Source organism: Coregonus clupeaformis, chromosome 23 (assembly GCF_020615455.1).
Source record: "Coregonus clupeaformis isolate EN_2021a chromosome 23, ASM2061545v1, whole genome shotgun sequence".
In the NCBI taxonomy this organism is placed as follows: Eukaryota; Metazoa; Chordata; class Actinopteri; order Salmoniformes; family Salmonidae; genus Coregonus; species Coregonus clupeaformis.
In genome coordinates, this window is record NC_059214.1 from 33,400,327 (window position 1) to 33,412,624 (window position 12,298).

At 53.1% G+C, this 12,298-nt stretch overlaps 1 protein-coding gene across 4 annotated transcripts in view; it reads right to left on the reverse strand.

Moving 5' to 3' along the window:
- LOC121537090 (OX-2 membrane glycoprotein) overlaps positions 1-12,077 on the reverse strand; it is a 28,691-nt gene extending 16,614 nt beyond the window's left edge. For 2 of the 4 annotated variants that reach the window (XM_045206433.1, XM_041844857.2), the window contains exons 1-3: positions 11,743-12,007; positions 4,857-4,921; positions 4,644-4,719 (exon numbers count right to left, since the gene is read on the reverse strand). In XM_045206433.1, coding sequence (XP_045062368.1) covers positions 4,644-4,719; positions 4,857-4,895 — 115 coding nt within the window. In that variant the 5' untranslated portion in view covers positions 4,896-4,921; positions 11,743-12,007. Of the gene's footprint in view, positions 1-4,643; positions 4,720-4,856; positions 4,922-11,742 lie in introns of all 4 variants that reach the window. The other 2 variants (XM_041844856.2, XM_041844858.2) reach the window with 2 other exon arrangements.
- Positions 12,078-12,298: the final 221 nt, after the last annotated feature.

The window sequence follows — 12,298 nt, forward strand, 5'->3', positions numbered from 1 at the left end:
GACCTGGACAGCTTGGTAGCCTTGTCTATTCGGGTGGATAATCGAGTCCGAGAGCGAAGGAGGGAGAAGCAATGGGGTCCGTCCAATCGATCAGCTTTTCAGTTCCCAGTCGGGTCGGGTGGTGGACCAGAACACGTCGATCATTCTCCACCACAAAGGATTAGTGGAGAGGTCCTCTCTCCCGATTCTGAACCCATGCAAGTGGGGCGGCACGGGTTAACCAAGGAGGAGCGTCAACATAGACGTAAGACCAACTGCTGCCTCTACTGTGGTAGCTCGGGACATTACATCTCCACTTGTTCCCGGCGGTCGTCAAACTGCCCGGCTCGCTAAAGTTGGGAGGACTTTTAGCGAGCCAGTTTCAACCTCTCAGTACCTCTGTCAGACCCCGTTTCCCGGCTACCCTTGTGAACAGGAATCAGAGCTTAGCGATTAACGCTTTATCGATTCAGGTGCCGATGGAAGCTTTCTTGATGCCGAGTTGGTGGAACAGCTGGGGCTTTCCAAGGAGCAATTGCCGGAAGCCATTGAAGCGACCACTCTGAACGGCAGTAGTCTGGCACGTATCACGATGAGGACTGAACCGGTTAAGATGCGGTTGTCGGGGAATCATTCTGAGATGATTTCATTCTTCATTCTGCCGTCTTCCCATGTTCCTCTGGTCCTTGGATACCCCTGGCTGAAGGAGCACAATCCCACGTTCGATTGGGTGACGGGCAAGGTAACGAGTTGGAGCCTTGATTGTCATGCTAACTGTCTCAAGACTGCCTGCCCCCATTCGGTTCCCAGTCAGGTGATTGAGGCTAAACCCCCAGATTTGTCCCTGGTTCCCGAGACATATCACGATTTGGGGGAAGTTTTCAGTAAGCAGAAGGCTCTGTCACTCCCTCCCCACCGACCATATGATTGTGCCATCAACCTGTTCCCTGGAGCTGTCTACCCCAAGGGAAGGTTATACAGTATCTCCCGACCTGAGCGTGAGGCTTTGGAGACCTACATCAAGGAGTCCCTAGCTGCTGGTCTCGTTCGTCCCTCGTCATCACCCCTGGGGGGCAGGATTCTTCTTTGTGGGTAAGAAGGATGGCTCTCTTCGACCGTGTATTGATTATCGGGGGTTGAATGACATCACGGTCAAGAACAAGTATCCCCTGCCCTTGATGAGTTCTGCCTTCGACTCCTTACAGGGTGCTACGGTGTTCACCAAGCTAGACCTACGCAATGCGTATCACATGGTCCGGATCAGAGAGGGGGACGAGTGGTTGACGGGTTTCAATACACCGATGGGTCACTTCGAGTATCAGGTGATGCCGTTTGGACTGACCAATGCTCCAGCGGTATTCCAGAGTATGGTGAACGACGTCCTGAGAGATATGATCGGTCTCTTTGTGTTTGTTTACCTGGATGACATTCTGATCTTCTCGAAGGAACCTTCCGACCACGTCCAGCATGTCCGGCAGGTTCTGCAGCGATTGTTGGAGAATCGCCTGTTCGTGAAGGCCGAGAAGTGCGAGTTTCACGCCCACACGACATCCTTTCTCGGGTACATCATCTCCAGGGGAGAGATTAGGATGGACCAGGAGAAGGTTAGAGCGGTTCTGGAATGGGCCCAGCCCGGTACGAGATTGCAGCTCCAGAGATTTTTGGGGGTTTGCGAATTTCTACCGCAGATTCATCCGGGATTACAGCCGTGTGGCCGCTCCGTTAACTGCCTTGACTTCCAGTATCAGGACCTTCAAGTGGAATCCGGAGGCGGATCGAGCGTTTCTGGATTTGAAGAGGCGATTCACCAACGCACCGATTCTCTCTCAACCGGACACGGCCCGTCAGTTCGTCGTTGAAGTGGACGCGTCTGATGTGGGAGTTGGCGCCATCCTGTCGCAGCGATGCTCCACGGACAGTAAACTCCATCCCTGCGCCTACTACCTCGTCGCCTTTCGCCTGCGGAGAGGAATTACGATGTGGGTAACCGGGAGCTTCTCGCGGTGAAACTTGCCTTGGAGGAGTGGCGCCACTGGTTGGAGGGCGGAGCAACCGTTTATTGTCTGGACTGACCACAAGAATCTTGCTTACGTGCAATCGGCTAACGTCTCAACTCCCGTCAGGCCAGGTGGGCGTTGTTTTTCGGACGATTCAAGTTTTCCCTGACGTTCCGACCTGGATCTAAGAACGGCAAGGCGGACGCCTTGTCCCGGATGTTCTCCAAGACGGAGGAGAGTGGGTCCAAGACCGAGACAATTCTCCCCCGGAACTGCGTCGTGGGAGCAGTTATGTGGAAGATTGAGGAGGAGGTGCTGGCGGCCCTTCGACTCAGCCCGGTCCCGGTAACGGTCCACCCGGTCGGTTGTTTGTGCCTGAGTCGGTTCGTCCTGCTGTCCTCAAATGGTCCCACGCCAGCAAGATGGCTTGTCACCCTGGCGTGGCTCGGACAATGGCGTTTCTTCGCAGAACGTTTTTGGTGGCCTGCCATGGCCGAGGATACTCGGGGTTTTGTTGCTGCCTGTCCAGTGTGTGCGCAGAATAAGAGTACCAATCGGCCCAGCTCTGGACTACTTCACCCCCTTCCTATTCCCCGGCGACCATGGTCGCATCTGGCCCTGGACTTCGTCACTGGGCTGCCCGCTTCTGAGGGGAACACGGTCGTTCTGACTATCGTGGACAGATTCAGCAAGTTCGCCCACTTTGTGCCAATTGCCAAGCTTCCCTCTGCCTCGGAGACGTCCGAGATCCTGGTTAGGGAGGTTTTCAGGGTCCACGGTTTGCCCAGTGATATCGTTTCCGACCGTGGCCCTCAGTTTACCTCTGCTGTCTGGAAGTCCTTCTGTTTGGCCATTGGAGCTACAGTCAGTCTCACATCTGGTTTTCACCCCCAATCCAATGGTCAGGCGGAGAGAGCCAACCAGAAGATGGAATCCACGCTACGCTGCCTGGTCTCTTCCAACCCCACCTCCTGGGTCTCTCAGTTGCCTTGGGTTGAGTATGCCCACAATACTCTCCCTACATCTGCCACTGGGATGTCTCCCTTCCAGTGCCTGTATGGCTACCAACCTCCCCTGTTCCCTTCTCAGGAGAAGGAGCTCTCAGTGCCTTCTGTTCAGGCCCATATTCGTCGTTGCCACCGGACCTGGCATCGGGCCAGAAAGGCACTCCTTAGAGTTTCGGACCGGTATCAGCTCCAGGCGAATCGTCGCCGGATCCCCGCTCCCACCTATTCCATCGGAGATAGGGTCTGGTTGGCCACCACGGGATCTTCCGTTACGGACTGAGTCTAGGAAGTTGTTACCGAAGTTCATTGGTCCGTTTGTGGTGGAGAAGGTGATCAATCCGGTGGCAGTTCGACTCAAACTCCCGAGGACGCTCAGAGTCCATCCCACCTTTCATGTCTCCTGCCTCAAGCCTGTTTTCCTCAGTCCTCTGTTGCCTCCTCCGCCTCCTCCTCCTCCTCCTCGGATGATCGGAGGTGGTCCTGCCTACACGGTGCGTCGCATCATGGATTCCAGACGGCGGGGCCGGGGTTTCCAGTATCTCGTGGACTGGGAGGGGTATGGTCCTGAAGAGAGGAGTTGGATTCCGCGGCGACAGGTCCTAGATGCTGACCTCATCAGTGACTTCTACCGCCTCCATCCTGGCGCTCCGGGGGAGTCCGCCCGGTGGCGTTCGTCGGAGGGGGGGTACTGTAACGATCCCGGCAGTCTGAGTCGGGTCCTGTCTGGTGACTAGTTTTCTGTTCGTGATCTCCAGTTTCCCGAGGGTTCGGGAACGCTCCGGGAGCTCTCTTGATTTCCGCACCTGCATCCCATCAGCAATCTGCACACCTGGTCCTGATCATCACCCTTCTTAGGCTCTGGCCTAACATCCATTCCCTGCCGGATCGTTAGCCATGAACAGTAGGTTTACCAGAGTATCAGTCTTAGAGCCTAGCGTTAGTTTTGTTGTTTTTGCACCTTGTTGGTTTGTTGCTTACTTACCCCCGTTTTGTTCCATCTGCAGTCACCCGTCCGGAACCTTCATCCAACCTCTGCCTGGTGGTCGGCGGCTGCCGACCCAGGATGGGATCAACCACTGCACCCCCAACAACTAATCAACGCCGCCCGCTCTGTTCCCTGGATTATTCAGCATCACTCTTGAACTTGTAAATAAACACTCACCTTCGTTTCAACTTACCTTGTCCTGGTCTGCTTCTGGGTTCTGGCTTAGCAACTCGTGACACAGAAGAGTGCAGGCTGTTATAGCAGCAAAGGTTAGACCAACTCCATCTATATCAACGCCCATGATTTTGGATTGAGATGTTCGATAAGCAGGTGTCCACATACTTTTGGTCATGTAGTGTACTTATGTGAATTAGATATTTCTGTATTTCATTGTCAATAAATTTGCAAAAACTACAAAAACATGTGTTCACTTTGTCATTATGGGGTATTGTGTGTAGATGGGTGATTAAAAAAATTGATTTTAACATTCAGGCTGTAACAAAACAAAATGTGGAATAAGCCAAGGGCTATAAATACTTTCTGAAGGCACTGTAGATGTCTAACACTGTATACAACATATTATTTGGCGGAAACATGAGCAAAACCACAATAATGTGGTGAACTTACTAATACAAATAACAATTTGTCAATATGTCAAGTGCTATGTCCACTCACCCTGCAGTCTGGCCACCATCAGTAAGAACACACACAGCTGCAGGCATCGCACCAGGGAGGACTCACACATCATAGTCTGCATTGGGCAGAGTAGAGAGGCACGGGCTGGGGTCAAAGTTCAAAGCTTTCCAGGACCAGGGTAGGCAACCATGGACTAGAATAGTTCTTAATAACCTTGTGTCTGTACAATCATCTAAAAGGATGTCACCTTACTCGTCTGAACACTGTTTGAGTGGTTTTTATGAGCCTCATCTTACACCGCTCTTGACACACGTCTCCTATGAAAGATACACAGTGTCATGAGCCCTCTCACTCCACCGGGTTACCACCTTAATGTGTTTCCACTATCTTCCACTCTGCTCATCTCTCTCTCTCTACTCAGCCTAACGAGCTCCACCTGTCCCTGCTCTGCTCGGCTCTAATTACTCTGCCAGCTGCGCTGCATTACCCACTAACCTCTCCCAGTATTTAAAGTCCCGTCTCTCAGCTCTCCTTTGTCAGATCGTCTGCAAAGCTCACACCCGGAACCTGTGTGCTCGCGCTTCTGGCTCACCCTTGTTTTGTGACCCCGGACCTGCCTGATTCTTGGATACTCTTCTGCCCCAGGAAAACCAGACCTGCTTTCTGCCATTACGACTCCTGACTACTCTTCGACCCCGGTAACTCTGACCAGCCTTCTGCCTTGCTACAACGTATTTGGATTTCCCTTGAACTGTACTTCTGCCTTGTTTCATCCGCCCCGTTGTGTCTGTGTTTCCTCCCCCCAGGACTTCTGGACCACCAACCACCGGCGTCATCGGACGCACCGCTGCCACTGGGGGGCACAGACCCAGCACATTGGACCGGGATAACCCCTGGAGCCTTCACTCACTCCCTACTTCCCTTTTCCCTTAAGTTTTAATAAACTTTCTGGTGTGACGCAATTGTGGTCCTCTTGTCGTCTGTCTGAACCGTGACAGTACGATCTGACCATCATGGACTCAGCGCACACTTCCCCCGACATGGAAACCGAAGAACCTAAGCAACCCACCGCCATGCTACGCCTGGAACACACTGAGAGAGAGCTAGGCCGCATGAGCGGCGACATCACCTCTCTGCTTCAGGTCGGCCGCCAACAGCATCAGCAGTTCCAGCAGCACCAGCAGCAGTCCCAGCAGCAGCAACAACAACTTCGCCAGGATCATCCAACTCCTCACCAACCTTACCCCAGCCAGTCTGCCCACCAGCCCTGCCTCCGAGTCACCTGCCCCGGTCATTTCAGCCGCTGCCCCGGAACCCAAGATTGGAAACCCCGAGCGGTTCAACGGCGATTCTACCCAGGTCCGGCCATTCCTGACTAGCTGCCGACTTCAGTTCTCCTTGCAGCCAAGGACCTTCGCCACGGAGGGGGCTAGGGTCGGGTATGCCATCACTCACCTGACGGGCCGAGCTCGACTCTGGGGAACAGCAGAGTTCGAACGTCAAACCCCCGCATGTGCAACCTTCGACCTGTTTGCTGAGGAGATGCTGAAGGTGTTTGACCTGGATTCACCAACCGCAGAGGCGTCTCGTGAACTGTTCAGTATTCGACAAGGCAGACGTACAGTCGCAGACCATTCCATCGACTTCCGAACCCTGGCAAGACGAAGTTCTTGGAACACACCATCGTTGGTGGACGCGTTCTTCCATAGCTTGGCTGACTATATCAAGGACGAGTTGGTCTCCCATGAACTGCCTTCCACTCTTGATGAAGCCATCGCACTGACTGTCCGGATCGACAGAAGGATACAGACCCGTCGTCGTGAGAGGGGGCGCCAAGGTCCACCAACTACCGGCATTCGGAGAGATCCGACTGGGCTCCTGTCAGCTACTGCCACTCACCCAAGTCAGCTTGATCAGTCTGAGCCTATGGAGATTGGGCGAGCCTCTCTCACTCCTGCAGAGCGCCAGCGCCGCTTCACCTCAAACCTCTGCCTCTATTGTGGAGGTGATGGACATCGTGTGGTAACCTGCCCTTTAAAAGCCGAAGCTCACCGGGCATAGGGGAGTCCGGTTGAGCTCAATGACCATCCAGTCCTCCGACCGCAAACCCTTGCTGCAAGTTCACCTCCGCCTCTCTGACTCTACTCACACCCTGGCTGCTCTGGTGGATTCTGGCGCCGAAGCCAACATAATGGACATCAAGCTGGCACGCCAACTGGGACTGGAGAACCTCCGTTTGACACCTCCTATTCCTGCCCGGGCACTGGACGGACACTTACTCGGATCGGTCACTCATGTCACGGCCCCGGTCTTGATGGGTCTGTCCGGAAACCATCAAGAAACTATCCAGTTTCACCTGCTCCCCCTCTCCAGGCCAACCCCTCATCCTGGGTTACCCATGGCTCCGCCGGCACAACCCTCAGCTCGACTGGGTGACCGGGGTGATCAGGGAGTGGGGAGAGGACTGCCACCGAACCTGCCTGCTTGCTGCCGCACTACCCCTCGGCCAGTACCTACTAACTCCGCCCCTGACCTCTCCCATGTCCCAGAATGCTACCATGGTCTCAGAGAAGTGTTTAACAAAGCAAGAGCCACATCTCTGCCCCCTCACCGACCGTACGACTGTGCCATCGACCTCCTCCCTGGAACAGCCCCTCCAAGGGGCCGTCTTTATTCGTTGTCTGCTCCTGAAAGAAGGTCCATGGAGGACTACATCAATGACTCTCTGTCCACAGGATTGATCCGTTCATCTTCATCTCCGGCTGGTGCTGGCTTCTTCTTTGTGGGGAAGAGGGACGGATCTCTTCGCCCCTGCATCGACTACAGGGGACTCAACGACATCACAGTGAAAAACCGTTACCCTCTCCCTCTGCTCACCTCTGCTTTTGAGTTGCTCCAGGGAGCCACTGTTTTTACCAAGTTGGATCTCAGAAACGCTTACCACCTAGTGCGGATCCGGGAGGGAGATGAATGGAAGACCGCATTCAATACACCAACAGGCCACTACGAGTATCTGGTTATGCCTTTTGGCCTCACCAATGCTCCTGCTGTGTTCCAGGCTCTAGTGAATGATGTACTGCGGGACATGTTAAACAAGTTTGTCTTCGTTTACCTGGATGACATCTTAATCTACTCCAGAAACCTGTCTGAACACACCCGCCATGTCCAGCAAGTCCTTCATCGTCTTCTGGAGAATTCCCTCTACGCCAAGGCAGAGAAGTGTGAGTTTCACGTCAAGACAGTGGCCTTCCTGGGGTACATAGTGGCAGAGGGAAGTATCCAAATGGATCCTGCCAAAGTATCAGCAGTCACGTCATGGCCAGTTCCGGAGAACAGAAAGAAGCTGCAACAGTTTCTGGGGTTTGCTAACTTCTATAGAAAGTTTATCCGGAACTACAGTACCGTTGCTGCCCCTCTCACTGCTCTAACCAGCACCAAGCAACCCTTCACCTGGACCCCAGCAGCCGACAAGGCCTTCAGTACCCTCAAGGTAAGGTTCACCTCCGCTCCCATCCTCCAGATGCCTGACGTGGACCGGCAATTCATTGTGGAGGTGGACGCCTCGGATGTGGGAGTTGGTGCTGTGATTTCTCAGTGGGCTGCGGAGGATAGGAAGCTCCATCCCTGTGCCTTTTTCTCACGTCGGTTGTCCCCCTCTGAGTGCAATTACGACATAGGGAACCGAGAGCTGCTGGCTGTGAAGCTTGCCTTGGAGGAGTGGCGTCACTGGCTGGAGGGGTCCACCACTCCATTTCTCGTTTGGACCGATCATAAGAACTTGGAGTACATCCGCACGGCCAAACGGTTGAACTCCAGGCAGTCCCGCTGGGCCCTGTTCTTCACCAGGTTTAATTTCACTCTGTCATACCGGCCTGGATCACGCAACACCAAGCCAGACGCCCTCTCCCGTCAATTCCAGAAGGATGACAACCCCTCCAAGGATCCTGTGTCGATTCTGCCAAGTCCCTGCATCGTAGCAGCTCTGACCTGGGCTGTTGAGGAACAGGTGCTGGAAGCTCTCCGTAACCAGCCCGGTCCCAGCACTTGCCCAGCTGACCGCCTTTTTGTCCCCGAAAACCTAAGGTCCCAGGTCGTTCAGTGGGGTCATGACTCCCGCCTAGCTTGTCACCCTGGCTCCACCCGCACTTACAACCTGCTCGCCCAGAGGTTCTGGTGGCCCGCTCTGAGAAAGGATGTACGGGAATTCGTCCAAGCCTGCCCCATCTGCAACCAACACAAGTCGTCCTGCCAGCCCCCCAGCCGGATTGCTGCAGCCCCTGCCTGTGCCCAGACGTCCCTGGTCTCACATCGCCCTTGACTTTGTCACGGGGCTGCCCCCTTCAAGGGGCAAGACCGTCATTCTCACCATAGTTGACCGATTCAGCAAGATGGCACACTTCATTCCCCTCCCCAAGCTCCCAACCGCCAAGGAGACCGCCCAGGTGGTCCTGGAACACGTCTTCCGGATCCACGGACTGCCAAAGGATGTAGTTTCTGACCGTGGTCCACAATTCTCCTCCGCTTTTTGGAAGGAGTTCTGTCACCTGCTGGGAGCCACAGTCAGTCTGACTTCCGGATTCCATCCCCAATCCAATGGGCAGTCAGAGCGGGCAAATCAGGAGCTCGAGAAGGCACTGCGATGCATGACTTCACGCAACCCCCACTCCTGGTCGCAGCAATTGACATGGGTGGAGTACGCACACAATTCTCTGACCTGCTCTGCCATCGGTATGTCCCCTTTCCAATGTGTTTATGGATACCAGCCTCCTCTATTTGCCAGTCAGGAAGGGGAGGTTACTTGCCCATCTGCACTTGCGTTTGCCCGTCGATGTCGCCGCACCTGGTCACAGGCCCGAGCCACACTTCTCAGATCCGTTGCCAGCTACACTACCGGGGCCAACCGTCGGAGAATCCCTGCTCCCACCTACCATGTTGGTCAAAGGGTGTGGTTGTCGTCAAGGAACCTGCCACTCAGGGTGGAGTCGCAGAAGTTGGCACCTCGGTTCATTGGCCCATTCCCTATCATAAGAGTGATTAGCCCAACTGCTGTCCGGCTCCAACTGCCTAATTCCATGAGGGTGCACCCCACTTTCCATGTGTCTAAGATTAAGCCCATTCATGAGAGTCCGCTGGTCCCTGCTGCGCCTTGTCCTCCTCCTCCACGGCTCGTCGATGGTGGTCTGGTTTACACCGTCCGCCGCCTGCTTCGGTCCAGACGGAGGGGTAGGGGTCTCCAGTACCTCATTGACTGGGAGGGCTATGGACCTGAGGAAAGGACCTGGGTGCCAGCTAGTCGGATTGTGGATAGGACTCTCATCACCGCCTTCCACCAACGGCATCCTGATCAACCTGCAATCCGTAGGGGCCGCCCCAGAGGGATCCCTAACCGTCCTGCCCGCTCGGCTTCCTGTCCTGTGCCTGATCCTGTCTCGGGACCTGTCCCATCTCCCGACCACGGCCCTCCGGCTTCCTCCGAGGATGAGGGCGTTCGCTCGGACCGTTCGGAGGAGTTCTAGCCCTCCTCCGGCTCCCCTCCTCCCGCCCGGCGTGGTGTTGCTCTTGGGACTTCTGGGGCCGTCCCTTGGGGGGTTCTGTCATGAGCCCTCTCACTCCACCGGGTTACCACCTTAATGTGTTTCCACTATCTTCCACTCTGCTCATCTCTCTCTCTCTACTCAGCCTAACGAGCTCCACCTGTCCCTGCTCTGCTCGGCTCTAATTACTCTGCCAGCTGCGCTGCATTACCCACTAACCTCTCCCAGTATTTAAAGTCCCGTCTCTCAGCTCTCCTTTGTCAGATCGTCTGCAAAGCTCACACCCGGAACCTGTGTGCTCGCGCTTCTGGCTCACCCTTGTTTTGTGACCCCGGACCTGCCTGATTCTTGGATACTCTTCTGCCCCAGGAAAACCAGACCTGCTTTCTGCCATTACGACTCCTGACTACTCTTCGACCCCGGTAACTCTGACCAGCCTTCTGCCTTGCTACAACGTATTTGGATTTCCCTTGAACTGTACTTCTGCCTTGTTTCATCCGCCCCGTTGTGTCTGTGTTTCCTCCCCCCCCCCAGGACTTCTGGACCACCAACCACCGGCGTCATCGGACGCACCGCTGCCACTGGGGGGGGGGCACAGACCCAGCACATTGGACGGGATAACCCCTGGAGCCTTCACTCACTCCCTACTTCCCTTTTCCCTTAAGTTTTAATAAACTTTCTGGTGTGACGCAATTGTGGTCCTCTTGTCGTCTGTCTGAACCGTGACACACAGAGGGTGAAACAAACACACACACATAAGCCCACACACATCCTTGAATCTGGCTTAATCCAGTGTGGAAATCTGCCTCTGAACTGCTGACATAGGATCAGTCACTTAACCTTAGAAATGTGAAGGTAAAATTAAGGGCTTCGTTCTACCATCAAGGGACTGGCCAAGCCCAACAGCTACCATTCTCTCACAGAATGAGGCTCCACTTGCTCCATTGAGGATAAATGATAACTTCTGACCCAGCATCTTCTTTTTGAAATATCCAATTGAGTAACACACCTCAAAGAAAAACCCTGATGCCACAGTGAAAATAAAGGCTGTTTTGAGCCTTGCCTAAAGGGCTGTGTTGTGAAATCCAATCCCTTTCACTTTCTTGAATAAGATTAAGCCACATGACATTCTTTAAAATAATTATTGTAAAAAAGAACCTGCTAGCTCATGAACACAATCCCATTTAGCTTAGTCAATTTGACCAGAGCAAAGGGGAGCATAAAATCCTCTCACATCTCTCTGTAAACGATTTTCTTTAGGCAAGAAATTGGCTATACATTGTTGCTACCACATTGTTGTTGTCACAAGATTAAAGGACATCGTTAGCCTACCAACATTTAAGCAACCATATCACACCACACCACATATGCATTTGGTAATACAATAGGCCTGTTACCCCAGCCAAATAAGTTTTGATCAATACAGCTAGTATATGCTATGGATCAAATAACAATGAAGGATGAACATTTAAACAAATATTTCACTGGTGTATGATGCAGAATATACAAATCTAAAGTAGTATCCTAGTAATTAGAGCGCTTTTGGGCACTAAAAGCCACTATCTATCCTGAAACTTTCTCTTAAAATATATTTAATAGCTTACCTCTGTTGTAGCTTGCAGGCGTTACTTTGACAGCTAGTCCGATCACTGTACTCTCATGGTCCGTGTAATTCCATGTATTTCATAGACTATCTATTACGGGTATATAGAGCTGCTTCGGATAAAACACCGCACATCTGTGAGAGTCTACAAATAAGGACCAAATAGTGTGAATAACAAAGGGCATTGGGCAACAACTGAGAGGGAAATATTTGTATTTTCTTAATGAAAATGAAATTGTAGCCTTACGTCATGGTGCCAACGCTAGTCATGCTTTGGGGCGAATGAATTGCATGTCCTTTTTATCGCACTTCTGTGTAGTGCGGACAAAAAGGCGCACCTATCGCTTCAACAGCGTGTGGTGTAGGAATGCTGTCCTCTAGTGGTTGGCATTGAAAGTACATTGGGAGTGAATGATCAAATATAAACTGGTGGTTCGAGCACTGAACGCTGATTGGCTGACGTGGTATATCAGACCGCATACCACGGTTATGACAAAACATTTATTTTTACTGCTCTAATTACGTTGGTAACCAGTTTAAAATAGCAATAAGGCACC